Genomic DNA, 18,090 nt, shown 5'->3' with positions numbered 1-18,090 from the left:
ATGACTAACAAGGTGGAAAACAAAGTTGAATTGAAAGTATTCGTTTTCTGTTTAACTGCTGCCTGTGTACTTTACAGCTCTGCCTTCCTGACATTGCATAAAAGAGCTTCTAGGCTGTAGTTTTATACATGATTTTGTATACTTATTGTAAAGACAGTGCTGAGTTGCCATTGTGTGATTGGCTGATTAGTAATTTGTGTTGCCAATGAGTGTATATATATATATATATATATATATATATATATATATATATATATATATATATTATATCAGTGAATACATTATTTTAATTAGGATCCATTTTCAATTTGTTTGTGATCATAATGTTATGGATGACTGCTGTAAACCCAAGTTTTTATTATTTTTTGTTATTTTTTCTGTCCTGTCTGGCTGTGAAGCAAACAGAATTAATGTCTGAATGCTGGTGACAAGCCTTACAGATTTACTCTCAGGTGGAGCATCAAAGCGTCTGCTTTTAATGTCACGCCTGATACTTAAAACTTTATTGTTATTGTTTTTTTAATGCTTTGTAATTTCGACCGGACACTGAGACAGAGGTGAAAGACAAAGGAAGAGACAAAAGGTGGGGAGTCCACAAAAATAAACAATCATTGATGAACAAGAGTCTGCTTCTAGACCTGCAGAAAAGGGACACACAACAATAAAACAGGAGCAAGCTATCACTGTGTCAACCTGATGAGGAAATATAAAATCAACATTGTTTTACTGAACAATCACATGATAATAAATCACAGTGCATTAAGTGCCAACCACAGCCTTAAGACATGTGTTGAACGTGCCCAAGTCCATACTTATGAGAGCACCATGTGAGCACCTGTGTGTGTACCCGCACTTGAATATGTAAAGTTTCTCTATAGGAGCGTCCAATAGAGAGTGTGAGGGGCCACAGATCTGCCCCCCAAAGATGTGTAGGAGATGGAGGGAGCTCCAAGTCTCAGAGATCCAGGAGCTGCCCGAGAACACAGGGACCCCAAGGAGGCCGCAACCAGAAAAGCCCCTGCCCCCCTCGAGAGGCGCAGAGGATTGCCTCGGGGGGCCACAACCAGCAGCCAGCAGAGTCCTGGGAGATATCATTGGCAAGCCCACAGGCCCGCCCGCAGCCTCCCACCCCCTAGCCAGCCAAGCCCGGGACCCAGCAACCCAGGACCCAGGGGCGACCACCCCCGCCAGGGACCCAGCAGAGCCCAGGGAACCAGATCCCACCAGGCAGCCACCAGGATCGATCAGGCAGACGCCAAAGATCTTGAACCCCCTGACCAGGGAGCCACGAACACTCAGGGCAGACCAAGGCACCACACCCCACACCAAGTGTGGCAGGGGGAGGGGAGACAAAGATGTATAGCATCAAAAGAAGTCCCAGGAGAAGTGAGGAGTCAAAGGCACCACCTGACCTATACAGTCATACACAGACACAGTCACACACACCCTCCCTCATGCTCACACATACACATACAACTAAAGACTTACAAAAATGCACGCCCGACACCCACTCATGCTCCCCATACACACCCTATTCACTCTGGTTCCGGTACTGCTGCACATGGGGTACAACCATTACCGGTTCCCAGAGTTTGACCCTTTCTGCTGGGGTGCTGATGAGCAGGCTACCCCACCCAACGCTGAGCAAAGCAAGCCACCACCCCAGACCCCAACCAGACAGCCAGATCTCCCTCCTAGCCTCCAGCCCCGGGAAGCCAATTGACAACAGAGGTGTGCTAAGACCCCTAGTCTCCCTACGCCTGCTCCAATATAGTGTTAGTGTGTGGTGATGAGGTGTATTCCATGACTGTGGTGAGCGGGTAGTGCGGGCATCGTCTGGCCTATGCCAGCTGATGCCACCACCCCACCCCATTTGCACCCACAGCCCTCTGTCTAAGTGCAGTTTAAAATTGGAAGTGGGCACCAGCACTCGGGATGAGGCTGAAAAATCCCCTTGCCAAATGCCGTTGAATGTGCTCACTCCCAAGGCCCTAAGTGAGTGTTTGTGTGGAATGCCGTTGGTGGAAGTGTTTAAGGTGCAAATAAAATTGGGGGGCAGGTTGCCACAGGAATGCGGAAATGGGGTTTATACCTGCACCCCCTGACTTGTCCACCCCCCAAGGTCCTACTGTATGTGCCTGTTTGTGTGATGATGTGAGGGAGCAGGAGGAAACAAATGTGTGGGGATGGGGAGGAATAGCTGGTTGGAATTAAGCCCTCCAGGGAGCCAGCTCCCCACTGGCCCCAATAGGCACCTCTGTTGCCAAAATGCCACCCAGGGCATGGAGACCCCAGCCCATCTAGCCAGGGCCCAAAGCAGCAGCATCACAGAGCCTCACAGAGTCCGAGGGCACCTACCCAGCGCCACCCCAGCAGAATATCTATGCCCATCCCTGCATTTGCACAACTTCCAGAAAATATAAGACATAGGGCATCCAGGTAAGGTTGAGTCCTCCCCCTCCCCTGTGATGGAACAGCAGAGGAGCCAAGGTCTACCCGAGGCCCCTGAGCCCGGACCAGGCACTGCCGCATGTTCCTGCCTTCTTCCCGGCAGCATACATGTCAGGACCCAACCCCCAAGGCCCCACCCAGGGCCCCACACGGGGCCGGCCACCCCCACACCCAGAGCCCCCAGGCCCCCACCCAGACCCGGTCAGGAGCAATGCAGCTGCCAGGCAGCGACCCATGGCCACCGCCAAGACCCCCAAGGGGCCCCACTCACAACCGCCAGTAGTCCACCCCCTGAGGCAACCCAAGCACCTCCAGAGGGGGGCAGCAGCCCCCCAGTCCCAGACACCCTCAATGAACCCACCTCCAGGGAACGTCCGGATACTCCAAACTCAGACCCTCCACCCCATCACCCACATCATCCCGCGGGACAATATCAATGACCCCCCCATCATCGCTATGTGATGGAACCGATCAAAGGAGCCCAAAGAGATTGATTTGAAGTGGAAGCAGAGGCTGTATCAAGTGTGTAGGGTTATACTACATACTAGAATCAACACTGTTTGCTATCAGTTGTTAATTCTGAGAATGACCAAGCAGATTAATCTATGAAGCTTATATCATGTATAAATATCCAGGATACCTATATAATCAGTCTAAGTTCATGCACCAACCTGTTTGGTCTATTCTTAATCCAAAGATTAATGTTTAATTTAAGGTAATTAAATTTAGTAGCAAAAAATTCTTTTTTGAATCAGAAGTTAGGAATCTTTGCTTTTTTCAATAACCATAAATAATTATACGTTTCTGTGTTTCATTTCAAAGAATGAGGCAAGTTTAAAAATGAAGAATTTATTACTAACAATTTTTAACAGCTTTGATATTAAACCTCTTTTAAAAGGCAAACCTGTGACTGGATGAAAGCTAAATTGGAAATACGAGTTTGGATGCGTGAATGGATTTCTCAGGTTTCTTTCAGAGAGAGGAACACGTTCTGGGTTGGAAATGATGGTTTTGCAGCTAACTGAGTTGTTTACTTAGAGAACAGTATCAAACACAATCTGTCGAAGTCTACCTCACCCAATCAGAAGACCCCCTTTTGGATCCAAAGTGTCAGGTGGAGATGGTTTCCTCCAGGCACGAGGTTGGTAGAAAAACCTCTGGCAAGACCAAATCGGTCCTGAGATGTCTCCTTGGGTCACTCAACTGGTGGAACTATTTGCGTCTCCAAGTCAATACTCTGAAGGAGTTTTTCGTCTTATCTTAACTCAAAAATCAATAACTCTGGAAGGAGTTTTTTCGTCAGCTGGTTACAGTTTACGTTTAGTCATAGCTGTTCTTATCGGCGTGACAGAACAGCTTGGCAGAGGATCAGGGCGGCCGTTCCCGTCTCCTCAGGATGGTGTTGGTTCATGAACTGACGTGAAAGCTGATGAAAGTTAGTTTTACAAAGTCCTCAGAACACACCCACTCTCAGCAAGAAATATTCAGTCATGCGTCAAAAACGTGCTGGCAGTTACCCTTTACTCTGGATAAACTCTGTGTTAGATGGAAGTGGAAGCTGACCTTCTGATTTGCTGAGCGCACATTACTGACCATCAACCATAATCATAATTATACCCAAAGCGTAATAATTCATTTCATGTAATTACAATACATTTGAACCAAGTGGTCATTTATGATGATTATAATAAACAGTAATAAGGTCAAAGAGTTTATTAATATTATTATTTAATTATTATCGTGAACTTGAAGTGTCCTTCTTCTGGGACGGAACAGCAGCAGATATGGTGATGTTCTTCCAGACATCTTGGCTCCTTGGTTAATCTGTGGACTTGAAAGTTACAGTCTGACCCAGCTTGACCTAGCTAGGAAAATGTGGCCTTTGTCACAATTATAGGATCTTCATGATGCTACAAGTGTAATATGATCTAACAAAAGATTTCTATACTGGTTAATGCAGAGTATCTCTATTTTTCAATTTCATGAGGATAGTTTTCTTAGCGATGCATATGGCAGTCAGAACCACGTGAACTAAAGATGTTTCAATCGGGACATTGTCCAGGTTTCCCAGTAAACAAAGAGAGGGGGAAATTGGGATCTGACTTTCAGACACTGACAAGTCTTCATATACTCTACCCCAAAACTCCTGGACAAGTGGACAGGACCACAGTGTGGATGTAATTGTCAGGAATGTTGTTTGAGCAGTGTGTACAGGTGTCAGACGACCCAAACCCCATCCTGAACATCCGATGACCTGTACAGTGTACTGTGTAGAATTTTGTACTGAATTAATTGTAAATTGGGGTGTCTGATCATTTTCAAAGTTTTTAAACAAGTTTGGGACCAGAAGTTCTGGTCAAAGCTGACTGATAGATCCACCTCCCATTTTTCAATAGGGATTGCTATTCTATCGTCTATTTTGGACAGTGTCCTATATACTTTACAGTAGTTTGGGGGGTTTGAGATTATAGAAGTCTAATACCCTTGGTGGTGTTTTTAATTCTACTTTATTGAGCTTAAATTTTTGTTCAAGAACAGATTTAATTTGGTGATATTCTAAAAGCATTTCTTATCTATTCCAAATTGGGAGACTATTGTGTTAAGTCCAGTCCTTTGTATGTGTTCCAGGTATAGGATTCCTTTACTTTTCCAGTCCGGAAGGTTCATCATTTTGTTATTTTGCAAAATATCAGGATTATTCCAGATAGGTGTGCATCTGCATGGTATTAGTGAAGACTCTCAATTTTAGATACTTCCACCATGCTGCCAGAGATGTAAACCCAAGTTAAATCAGAGAATCAATAAAGGGAAAAAAACACTTTTTAGGATTTCTAACCAGAGACTGGACTACACCTATAATGAAATATCATTCACAAACCAGGATTGTTTTTGTTTTTATTTTTACTTCTTTACATGAATCTACAGATATAAAAGAACGGGTGGTCTACGGCTGAACTGAAAACAAGAAAAATAACACATTCTATCATACAACCCAAAGCGCATTTAGTAAAAGGCTAACTCAAGAGACAAAACTTTACATAAGTTAACATTTTGATTAGTTCTTTTTGTACCCTCTAGCCCACCTTTCCTCAAAACCTTTTCCTTAATTTGAATGCAAGCCTAACTTTCTCAGCAGGACTGAGCAGGAGTGGATAGCACATGTAAAACAGAAAATAAAAGAATAGAGATCTTTTGTCATTTCTTAGAATTAAATATGCAGACTGTACATTAATGAAACAAGTACTTTACTTAACTGACTGATTAAAACAGTCAGACTGGAGACGCCTGAGCAGCGGACACACAACCCCAAAACCTGGCTCGGACCATCTCAAGGGAACACGGAGAACGCGTAGTGTGGATCGGCGGCTTGGAAACTAAAATTCCACCGGACTCAAATTAAATAATTAGAACCTTTATTGGTCATAAAACAAATCCCTTTGAACCCAAGACCACAGAAGAAGAATTTACACAAATCCTGAGGCTGGACCTGTCAGTTTGTCTGGGAATTTAAATTTCACCATGAAGGGACAAAAGGAGCTCCAAAGAAGGCCCCCGTGGTCCACGCTCTATCCTATTTGTGCTTACTGGTCAAATGACGTTGACCAGTAAAGGCAAACCCAGCAGGGCAGCATGCTGTGTACAGAACAGCACGCAAACCCGGTGTAAACAAAGACCAGTGACAGCACAAACACTCAAATGTTGCATACACTGTACACACACTAGGCTTGCACTTGGATTTTATCAACTTGGCATGTGTGTCACACAACCACTCTACCTGATTTACAAAGATGATGAGGGAGGGGGAGGTTTCTATAGATTTTTGGACTAGGAAAGTATGAATTCCACATCTGGAGAGTGTTTGTGACCAACCACAACACGTTCAAACGTTCCACAAGTCTGCAAAATTTCATTTAGTCTTTGTTTCGGTTAAAAAAAAGAGGTTGGTTTATATGAAGACCATCAAAAGGGAACAAACAGCTGGAGAAAAGAGAGAGTGTGTAGATATGCTGCTTCTCAAGCTGCAAGTGAAGGTCAGTACAGGTCGCTGAGGCCGGCGGTCTTGCGGGCTTTCTGCATGAGAGCACGAAGCTGGAACTGTTTTCTGGACAGAAGGCGGACGTGCTGGAACACATAAGAGAAAAGTCATTAAACAACAGAGAACGGTAAACTGTGAGGATCTTAAATGGTTTTGATCTGGTTACCTTGAGGAAAACTTCCAGATCTATAACGCCCCTGCGGAGAGCTTCTCCCAGGTAGAAGATTGTGTCCTCGATTGCATTTTCTTCAGCGTACAGGTTCAAGATCTGCTTGTAGAGAGGGGCTGTGGGAACAATGACGTCATCGATGTCGTTGTTCTCAGACTGGTTCTCCATTTTCTCCAAAGCTTCACTTAATTCCTCGTCCTTTTTCTTCAGCAGCTCAATGTTCCTGTCAACATCCGCCTGGTGGGAACAACACGGACATGAGGGGTCATGCTAACAGAAACTGGAAGGAAAAAAATGAAGGAGGGTGCAGCAGTGCACATGTGAGAAGCCTGCGAGAGCTTGACCGTGCACACCTGAAGCTAACGACCAATCAGCTGGAGTAGCTACATAGGGGCAGATGCCAACGAAGACGGGGCAGGTTGAAAGTGAGGGACAAGAGTTTGTCATGCTCTGAGACCGGGGACGAGCGCTGAGAGTGCCGATGTCTGAACCGAGAGCGTTAATAAAGAGTTGCTGATCTCCAGCTGGGTTGTTTGAGTGTTGTGTGAACCCCAGTGTAGCTGGCTAGTGCTACAGTGGCGCCCAACGTGGGGGTCACACAACACTCCCCCATCCGGTACCAAAGTCACTGCCACTATGCTGCAACTAGCCCAAAATACATTGGCCCCACCTCCTCTCGAGGTACTAAAGAGGCGGCAGACAGAATTCATGCGGAAGCTGGTGGCCAAGACCGGTAGAGTGATTCCGGACGACACACCATGGTGCCCTGTCTTCATCCTGGTACCACAGATGCCGCTGGATGATGACCCAGAGGCGTGCCTCAAGGTGGCCGGACAACCTGCCAACATCCAAGCCACAGTGACTCTGGCCACTTGGCGGCCCAGGGGCCAGAGAGGACGCTAGAACGACAGACTCCTGTGTCACACCGACTCTGATCCCCCAATGAGGGTGGGTGAGCCCCATAGAAGGACAGTGTGATTAAACGGCAGCTAGACACAGAGTCTGACCGCCCTTGATGTGGACCTGCTGCTTCGATGCTGGAAATGCGTTGAAATGGGTCACAAGCACCGGGATTGCCAGCTGATGGGAGAAAGATCAAGAGATCCATCTGACCAGGATGGACCGACGGGACACCGGCCCAAAAACTAAAGGATGTGCTGGTCGTCGGAGAAGCACCTAGAAGTGAGGGAGAAGAGTCTGTCATGCTCTGAGACCTGGGACGAGCGCTGAGAGAGGGGAGGTCTGAACTGAGAACGTTAATAAAGAGTTGTTGAACTCCAGCTGCATCGTGTGAGTGTTGTGTGATCCCTGCTGTCGCTGGTTAGTTATCAGGGTTTACACAGGAAACCTAAAACTTAATTTACTACGTTTTACTACCGCGCGGAAACCCTGGTTATACAGAGGGCACCTCACCACTTCCTGGTCAAGTCTCGAGATCATCTCCTCCAGCTTTTGGTGTCCTTTCTTCAGGTCCTCCTCTGTTCTCTTAAGAGCATCCAACTCTGCCTGAGCTCTGTCCATCTCCTCCTTCATTCTCCAGCGAAGTTTGTCACTCACAGCTGAAATAAGGGACGCACGGATGGTGTCTTCCCCGATGGTGCCATCTCTGCTGGGACCTTAGGAGGAGATGATGAAAAGATTATATGAAACAGTACTGAACTTTTGAACAGCTAGATGAATCCGAAAACCAGATCATTTGCTGGATAGTCTTCATCTCGAGACATCTTGTTGAAGCATTAAAAAAATCAAATGAAATTAAATAACAAACAAAACAAATATAAATATATATTTTTTTAAATTTATTTATTTATTTATTAGGGGTGGGAATTTAACGTGTTAATTTCGATTAATTAATTGCAGAAGATTTAGTGCATTAAAAAAATTAACGCATTTAATCACAGCTTGCATTCTAGTCAATGCGGAACTTTGTCAGTGCACAATTTTCTGATCGACAGATTAAAGTGATGCACATGTCAGGACGAGAAAAAACCAATGGATCTCTCAGAAGAAAGTGCGTTGTTAGGGCCATTAGAAGGAAAATTTAATTTTAAAATACTACCCAACCTTGGCCTTGATAAAAGCGTGGTCTTGTGCAAACTTTGTAAAAAAGAGTTTGCTTACCATCGAAGCACTTCAACCCTACGGTACCACCTCAGCGCAAGGCATGCTGCAGCTAGCACAGAAAGCGCTAGCTATCCGAGTACAAACAAGCCGTCTCGGCAGCCAAAACTTGGATGAAATGACTGGATTCAGGGCCAAAATAAGTAAGTCTGCGTCAGACAAACTGAAAAATTCTATTGCAGTGGATTGCCCTGGACTGTCGGCCACTATCAGTAGTACAAGATACGGGGTTAGAAAATGTGCTACAGGTAGCCACATGTGATCCAACTTTCCAGCTGCCGTGCCGAAAGTCTATCTCAAGTAAAAGTCACCACCTTTATGACACTGAAAAGCAAGGAAAACTAGATGCCTTACAGAAAGCGGACTTTGTGGCTCTTACTGGGGATCACTGGACCTCTGTAAGCAAATCTAATTATGTCGGAGTCACTGCACACACTGTTGTCACAGATGGTACTTGGCATCTAGTCTTTTGCCCTGACTGTGCAGAAGTCGAACACCAGACACTATGCAGAACTCTGTGCTGAGGAGTTTCTCTCTGTGGTGGAGGAATGGGGAATTCAAGAAAAGGTCACCACAATTGGGACTGACAGTGCACGAACCATGGTGGCTGCAGCAAGACACCTCCCATTCCAACACATGCCTTGATTTGCTCATATCTTGCAAAGAGCCATCACAGTTAGCCTTGCCGACAGTGGGTTTAATGACGTATTAGCAAAATGTCGCAAAGTTGTGGGGCACTTTAAACACAGTCCTGCTAATACAGAAGAGCTACACCAGGAGCAAGCAAGACTTGGGAAAGAAAAAGAGGCTCTCATACAAGATGTTTCCACACGGTGGAATTCAACACTGGATATGATATCTCGTCTACTAAACAATCAAGAAGCAGTTTCAGCTAGGGCTGCAACAACGAATCGATAAATTCGATGAAAATCGATTACTAAAAGCGTTGGCAACGAATTGCGTCATCGATTCATTGTGTCGCACAACTCTTCCAAAAGCGGCAGATCAGCGCGAGGGAGAGCCGCAGATCAGCGTGAGGGAGAGCCGGTACCGGCAGATCAGCGCGAGGGAGAGCCGGTACCGGCAGATCAGCGCGAGGGAGAGCCGGTACCGGCAGATCAGCACGAGGGAGAGCCGGTACCGGCAGATCAGCGCGAGGGAGAGCCGCAGATCAGCGCGAGAGAGAGCCGGTACCGGCAGATCAGCGCGAGGGAGAGCCTGCAGACTTGCGCTGCTGCGAACCGGTTCCGCATTGTTGCACAGCGATCCAGGCAGCTGCTTCCAGCGCACGGTCCATTCTCAAAGTGGCGCAACCAAAAAACTATAATTAGCACACGATCGTTCTTGTCTGCACATGTTCTCTATTTTCTGTCTTATTTGTGCCTGAAGCGCGCTACTGCGGAGCTCATCACCTGTGCTGTGGTGATGTCACCTCACGCAGTATCGAAAACGCGCTCTGCGCTTTGCGGTCAGGAGATCTCTTTGATCTGCTCAAAAGTAACTGATGAGGTGAAAAGGTAAGAATCCAGGCAACAGATTTTCTGGAGAATTATGAGGAGATGCAGGAAGATGAGAGACAGACAGGACAGGAAAATAGTTCAATAAAAACAAGAAAACAAAACAAAGTAAAATGTAGGTAGATTTATCTCCACTACACGTTTTTACCAGTAAAAAACAATAAGTTATACACGTCATATTTATACATCTGATACAATTCAGATCACCTTCAAAACTCAGTCACACACCCAGGGCCGTTTCAAGACATTTTGGGGGCCAAGGCAAAATGCCCCCCCCCCCCCCCCCCATAACTGGGCTCCCCAGAAGCCTCTGTGTAATCCATACCCTCTCCAGGAGTATTAGTTATATGGTGTTTATAAAATCCCCTCAGACATTACTGACATGTTCTAATATTATCAGATGAAAAACTAAATTATCAGACATGCTGTCTCATCTGCTTCTTTTCTAAACTTGCAAAAAGTAACAAAACCATTTGAAAGCCACTATTTGTGGATTCTCTGAAAGTTTCCATGGAGAGTGTGACAACTTATTTTTTCATTGATCCTATCGTCTAATCTCACAGCTGAAACAAGCATCCTTAATAATCTGTGCACAGGAAGCTTACCGATGCTGTAGTAAAACAAAAGGTAGTTTCTTATTAATAAAACCTTGTTGCAGCACTAAAGCATAAAAATGAGATTTTGCATTAAATATGCAAAATATTTACATATGAATTGTTTTAGAGCCCTTTTATTGGCAGAATCTGATATTAATTTAGTTCTTACAAAAAATGGGTCCCAACGTGGTTTGTGTGGCGTTGCCATAGTGTGACGTCATAGGCACAGATTCCCTGTCCTCTTGTTTGGAAATGGAAATATGGTCACCCTATATTAAACAAACTGTCCACCCGGGCTTTTGCGCTGCACAGAGACGCTTTGCTGCCAATGACTTTGAACGTCAGTTGAGAGTCAGTCTCATGCAGACTGACCAATGAAGAGAGGGCCTCAAGTTAAGACCCTCTCCTCATTGGTCAGTCCACACGAGGTGGGTCAAAGGTTACTCTGGGCGGGTTACGTGTTGTCAGGCATTAAAGTATTGAGTATATTTACTGCATATTACAGTAAAATATTCTGTATGTGACCACATTATGGTGATCCTTGGGTCGTGATGATGGAGCCCTTGAATATTGTTGCCCAGGGTACAACAAAGTGTTAATCTGGCCCTGGTTCTGCCGTCACATTCCCGCAGAAACTGGTTGATCACACCGGGGCCAGACTACTAGCATGTGGTTTTACAACCACAATGTCCTCGGAAGCAAAAACGCTTTTAAAAGGGAGGGAGGAGTCCTAACTGTTGCTGCAGGCGTGTTGTGTGAGAGTGCAGTTATATACTGGTTAATATATTTTTGGGTTCAGTTGCTTTCATGTGGCCTAATGTGAGTCTATTTGGGATCATTGGAATGATCAGCAGCATTTCTTGATGTGACTTTATGGCAGTTGCCCAGGGCATCATCGCAAGGAGGATGGCATTCATTTACTTTTGTTTTATTTGGTATTTTTTCAGTCATTTTTGGAAATGGTGATCAATTTTGATTAATTCACAGCCTATGTTTAATTACATTTAAAATAAATGTCAACAGATGAGATCAAACAAAACAGATGAGAATTGCCCTTAAGCTGTTTAGCTTGGACCAAGCATTTTAGGTCACAGATAGATGTAGCTTAGGGTCTCTGTCTATACACCTTATAAGACAATTTAGGTGATGGCATGTTGTTTTTCTGCTATTGAACTGTTTTCTAATAATGTTGTGTTAAATAAAGTGAAGGAAGGAGAGAAATAACGTTTCCCTAGCAGTTTTTAAAAATTTCCCCATGTAATCAGATTAATCGATTAATCGTGTCGAGACCCCGTCCGATTAATCGATTATCCAAATAATCGTTTGTTGCAGCCCTAGTTTCAGCTGCTTTAAACAAACAGAAACACAAGCTAGTCTTGTTAACTCCATCAGAGCTGGTGAAACGCCAAAGGCTGGCAAGGTTACCATGCAGGTAAATAAAACTTTTCTTAGTTTGTTTTTATTTTATAGTTGACAGTTATTGTCAACTGGGAGGCGAGACTTATGTCTCATGCTCAGTGGTCTTACCTGCTCTCTGCCACCTGCATCACACCATGGCAGTCTCTGATGATGACTCAAACTACATGGTGAAATTGAAGACTGCCTTCACAAAGGACTTATCCCAACGTGCAGCTACTCTGAATCATGAATGGCTTAAGATGGCTACTGTGCTCAACCCACGATTCAAGGATTTAAAGTGCATTGCGAAGGGAGAGCGAGAAGAGGTTTGGCGCAGCCTTGAAACCCTACTGCAGGACCAGAGTACAGATGCCTCCACACAGGAGCCAGCAAAAAAAAAAGAGCCTGCTTCTCACATCATTGTCTTCAGACTCTGATTCAGATGAGGAAATCCTATGCAACAGGGCCCTGAGTTCATACAGAGCAGAATCCACCATCAGCGAAACAGATTGCCCACTGCAGTGGTGGTCCAGTCGAGCTGGGACCCACCCACAGTTGTCTGTTCGGGCCCGCAGGTTCCTTATTAGTCCTGCCACTAAATTTCCAAAATTTACTTGTAGTACTTAAGTTAAATTATACTCAATATTGGCCCGTTCAACTTTGGCCGGGTATATATCTTTTTTTCTTGTGCTACTCTTCTGAAATTAAATGCATTTAATTGCAGTTTTTCAGACTATAATAAAATACATTTATAATTCATGTCTGCATTGCTTAATTATGTCATCCACCAAAATTCATTCAAATCTTTTAAAATTGCTTTAATGGGGTAAGTTTTTCTTTTTGCTATAAACTGCGATTAATCAAGATTAATTAATTACAAAACCTCTAATTAATTAGATTAATTTTTTAATCAAGTCCCAACACTAATATATATATAATATAAAAGAAAACATTTGCTTGAAGTCAGCACCACAAATGTCAGAGTTGACCCAGCCCAGTTCTTGTCTTCACTAAAAATAGAAGTCAGCTAAAAGTCTTCCAGGGGCAGCTTTTCACTGCTGCAGGTCTTTGTGTGCAGATACTATCCCCATCTTAAATACAACACCAAAGGGGTGTGCGGAGAAATAGTTCGCGGTGGGGGGGGGGGGGGGGGGGGGGCAGGGAGACTCAATCCTGTCCTTTGGCCTTTAATACCCCTCACTCTGGTTACAGTGGTGGCCTTTGACTGGTGGCTCAGCGTGCCACTGGAGTCAGTCAGAAGGTGGGAGAGACTGGGGAAAAGGTCAAGTGTCATTTTGACGACTCAAGTCCAAGAGAAGTTCTAGATCGACTCGGAGAAAATAATAGCTTGCTTCGATTTTAAAGATGATTGCAAAGTATTTTTCTCTCAGAACCAACAAGATTGTGTTTTTATACATCTGTGGTTAACTGATCCCTAAAAGAAAGGGGGAGGAGACAGAGACGCTTCAGGACAGTAAAATGCTAAAATTAAACAAATGAATAAAAGTACTTACCCACTGTGGAAACAGGAGGTTGTGTTGGGTAGTGTCCAGGTCCTGCAGCAGCAGGATAAGAGTTTCCTCCTGGGTACTGGTAAGCTGGGTAGACTCTGAAAATATTCAGATGATAAAACTGATTTAAAAATAAAAAGGAAAAAATAAAATAATGCTAAACATAATTGTTCACATGCATTTACTGAGAATTGTATTTTGGTAAAGACAGTAAATGAATGAATGTTCTAGGACTGGTTTGCTGGTAAATCCAGTGTGTATGTCCCAGTTAAGAGAGCGGGTGAAGAACTGACGCTACACATCTTACCCGGGGTTTGGACCTGGACCATAAGCTGAGACTGTAGGCATATAGGAGGCTGAGACGAGAGAAATTAAAAAACAATCAGAATAAAAAACACAAGACCACTCTAAAATAGATTTCTGCTGAGTGTGTATGTATGTGCTGCTGTTGTATGTGAGCGCCACCTGGTGCTGAAGGACATGACTGCTGTACAGAAAGAAAATATGGAACTATTCTGTGACACTGAACTGTTAATAGTGACGCTTCACAGTCATGATGATTATGTATATTCACCGTTCTTCAAACATGGCAACAAAGTCTTGAAATGACTCCATATATAAAAAAAACCTTCTTAATTCATTAACTGCCGTTGACGACAAAAGTCGTCATTTTAAATCCAACCGTTGGCATTTTTTTTTACTGTGTGGGCATCGGAACGAGCCCCCGCACCGTGAGAACAAACATCCCAGCTCTAAGGCCGATCTTCATCCGCGTACGTCACGTGATCAGGAAGCAGAAAATCCATGTGTTAGGAGATCACTTTGGGCCGCTGCTATAAAGTAAAGTGAGGCACGAACCGGAAAAGCTTCTGCCAATCTCAATTCGATAACGGATTATGAAAAACGGATAACGCTCGAAACGCGCAAATTCTTCCTGATGTAAGACGTGAGTCTCCTCTTTGTTTTGTTAGTTTTGACGTTGACATCATCCTAGCGTGCAACGTTCTGTGACCCTTAAAAAAATAGTCAAAAACGCTGGTGGGAAGGGCTTTTCTGATCAGGAAGCGGCTGGCAGTGAATGAGTTATTAAGGTTGAGTTTTCTTACCACGAAGTGCCTAAAATCACCCTGTAAATGTCTCACTCACAATTAGGGGGTCCCGCAGCTGGAAAGGCAGGGAAGGGAGCTTGGGTTGCGGGGCGGGAGAACACCGGAGGCTCCTCTCCAAACACAACAATCATCACTTGAATCAGGCCGTAAAGGTCAGACTGAGGCTGTAAAGGATAAATTATTGTAACCTGGTCAAAATTTTAGAATATCACATCCCACATTTGTGATGCTTCTATATTTGGTTCTAACTGATCCCAGTGACCCAATCACATGAGCATCTTATTAAAATCTTCATCTTAAATGACCACTTCCTTCACTTCTTTATACATCTAACAAAACTTAAAATTTAACCTACAAGAAATTATTTTTGACACATGTGCATTTCAATAATTGGTCTCAGCTGCCAAGAATTAGGCAGATGAAGCACTTAATACAAAAAGGTAAATCTGTTAAACCGGAGAAGTCTGTGTGTACACAAACTGCTGTTAAAACTTTGCAGATTTCATTCTGCACAAGTTTTTTTTAAATGAAAATAAATAAATAAAATTACTAAATAATCATTACGTTTTAAATGACAATAAACTCTTTTTCTAGAGAAAACAAATGGTGCAAAAGACCAGGAATAAAAGTTTGCTTTGAGACTGAATGTCCACTTTATATTGAAAATCCCTAGCAGGTGTAAATGCACACGCACTTAAAAATAACTGGAAAATGCAATTTCTACATTTTAATATGTACTGACCAAGTATATTGCACTTACATGTTTCCACTCGTGCAGGTAGGGCAAGTAAATCTTGCCGTTGGCATCAATGTGCTTGCCAGTTTTAATCATCATGCTACTAGTTGGTTTAACAAAGCATATGGGAGGGTTGTAGGGGTAAGTGTCCAGCAGCCACAAACACACCGGGATGTTGTAGGTATTACCTAAAGGAACGAAAACACAGTAGTTAGGTGATTTTAGGGATCTACAACACACTTTACCCTGACATGTGATCTTTTTGTGGCATAATTTTATAAAACACACACACACACACACACACACACACACACACACACACACACACACACACACACACACACACCATTTTTACCTCTATAGCTTACAGGGACAGTTCCTGTCAAGCTCATTAGATCTCTGGAAGAGCCGTCATTGAAAACTACAACAAAAGAAAATCCACATCATTATATGAATATAATAAATTGCATATGACCAAAAACAACCTGTATAAAGGTCCTTACCATAAGCATCCATTACTGGCTTCAAGTCCCTGTACTGGGTGACGACATTGAATATTTCTCGGACTGTCAGATCTCTATATTTGTATTGCTGGACAATAAAAATAGAGAAGAATAAAAAAAAATTAAAGCATTTGGCCAGTGATAATAATTTAGGTGTATAAAATACTGTTAATGTTTATAATATAAAAATGTCGCCAAAACAAACGTGAAACCCCATGTCTGAGACCCGAAAAACTGATTTAAATATCAAAATATAATAAAATCCTAACTAAAACATCGGCTGAACAATTAATGCAAGTAAAAATTAAAAATGACACGAATACAAAATAAAAATACATAATAAGTAAATAGACTTTTTCAACATGAACGACGTCTCTTCATCAGACAAAAAAAAGCCCAAAATGTAATGTTGATACTGGTGCTTTAGTGGAGGATTTAGTGGTTCTGTTTCGTGATCTCCTGACTGCCAGTGGCAGTAAACAGAGTGGATGTATCTCCTCGCGCTCTGCGCAGGTCGAGTACTAATATAAACAAAGTCACGCACGTGACACGTAGCGCACCTGGTCGCGAGTCTATAAATTACGCGCTGATAGCTACGTTCGGGTCTTCCGGGATCTCCTCGTCCGAGCAGTTCCGAGTGACCCCTGTGACTGGCAGTCATCCAGGAACTCACAGAACCATAGTTGCACCGTAACTTCCGTTATAGTTAGGGTAACTGGTGAAAATAACAGTATGAAAAAGCAATGCTCAAAAGATGAAAAATGTATCAATCTAAACATAATATCACAAAAACGAGCCTGAAATATTCAATTTTTAACGAATTAAAACACCTAATAAGATTCTTCAAAAGGCAGCTATTCTTAACACTTGTTTCAGGAAACGGCAACTTATTTACATTTGAGCAAACGGTGTCATTACGGTAACTAGCTAACGAGAACCATAAACAAGCTTACCTTCAGTAATTTCTTGAGGTTACCTTCGTTAAATACTGCCATGCTTATTTGACGTATCTTTTACCTGTTCTTGGTATTTTGTGAAGTCACAAAAATATGATTTTTAAGCCAAATTAAGCAAAAACTAAGGCAAACCGACGCTGCTAGTTAGTGAGAGTTCAGGGAATGCTAGGCTAAAGCTAGCCCCGATTTGAGACGAAACGAAACAGCGATTCAGGTTCTTTAGATTTATTCCACCTCCGCATAAGTAATATGTATATTTAAGTTACGCGTCAAAACTATATATAGTGGTTATGAATTCTAAACAAATAGAACAGATTACTGTAGTTCTTCAAAGCGCTGGAAACGAAGTATCGTATGATCTTTAAAGGAAACTTCCGGGATTCTTGGTAACCATTTCCGGTGAAATGGGATTGGCAGAGACGTAAACGTAGACACGGTCGTGGCAGCGGGCCGCCACCTTGGATGGGTCTCAATTCGCCCCCATTCAGAACGGACAAATTGAAAATTAAACCATCTCAGAATGATTCCTAGAGAATTACTCTAGTCAATAATAAAATGCATTCCTGACATCCATCTGTGATTCAACACATTTGTTTAAATGATAGTATTTTTAAATATTTTACTTTTTATGTGATCTAGTTTGTGAAAGATTTTAACACTCCATCTTGGTAAATCAGCTGTGAAATTATAATAAAAAATTAAGATTTTATTAAGTCCTATTACAATACAAAAATAGATAGACAGATAATATTAATTATCAAAAAATAATATAAAATACAAAGCTATAAAAAACTATTTTCAAAAGCAATGTCAACATTGGTAGGCAGCCATGAATAATAAAATTATATATATTTTCCATTTGCCAACTGATTTATTTTATTTTTTCAAACATTTTTCACCAAACCAAATGACCAAAAATCTAACTTACAATTTCAACAGAACAGCTGTTTTGAGAACTTTGTGCACATTTGGTTTTGGGAAAAACTA

The 18,090-nt window shown here is 42.9% G+C and overlaps 1 protein-coding gene across 2 annotated transcripts; it reads right to left on the bottom strand.

Moving 5' to 3' along the window:
* Positions 1-6,224: 6,224 nt before the first annotated feature.
* tsg101a (tumor susceptibility 101a) lies at positions 6,225-17,509 on the bottom strand. 2 transcript variants are annotated; one of them, XM_015964848.3, is made up of 10 exons: positions 17,423-17,509; positions 16,148-16,235; positions 16,000-16,065; positions 15,669-15,832; positions 14,946-15,072; positions 14,107-14,155; positions 13,803-13,897; positions 8,070-8,272; positions 6,654-6,893; positions 6,225-6,573 (listed from the first exon to the last, which is right to left on the bottom strand). In XM_015964848.3, the coding sequence occupies exons 2-10, from the start codon at positions 16,158-16,160 to the stop codon at positions 6,484-6,486; spliced, it is 1,047 nt and encodes a 348-aa protein (XP_015820334.1). In that variant the 5' UTR covers positions 16,161-16,235; positions 17,423-17,509; the 3' UTR covers positions 6,225-6,483. The 2 variants fall into 2 exon arrangements, with proteins under 2 accessions (XP_015820334.1, XP_015820333.1); XM_015964847.3 differs by lacking the exon at positions 17,423-17,509 and adding an exon at positions 17,101-17,371.
* Positions 17,510-18,090: the final 581 nt, after the last annotated feature.

This window comes from Nothobranchius furzeri, chromosome 4, assembly GCF_043380555.1.
Source record: "Nothobranchius furzeri strain GRZ-AD chromosome 4, NfurGRZ-RIMD1, whole genome shotgun sequence".
Taxonomy (NCBI): domain Eukaryota; kingdom Metazoa; phylum Chordata; class Actinopteri; order Cyprinodontiformes; family Nothobranchiidae; genus Nothobranchius; species Nothobranchius furzeri.
This window is presented reverse-complemented; position numbering and strand designations above follow the sequence as displayed.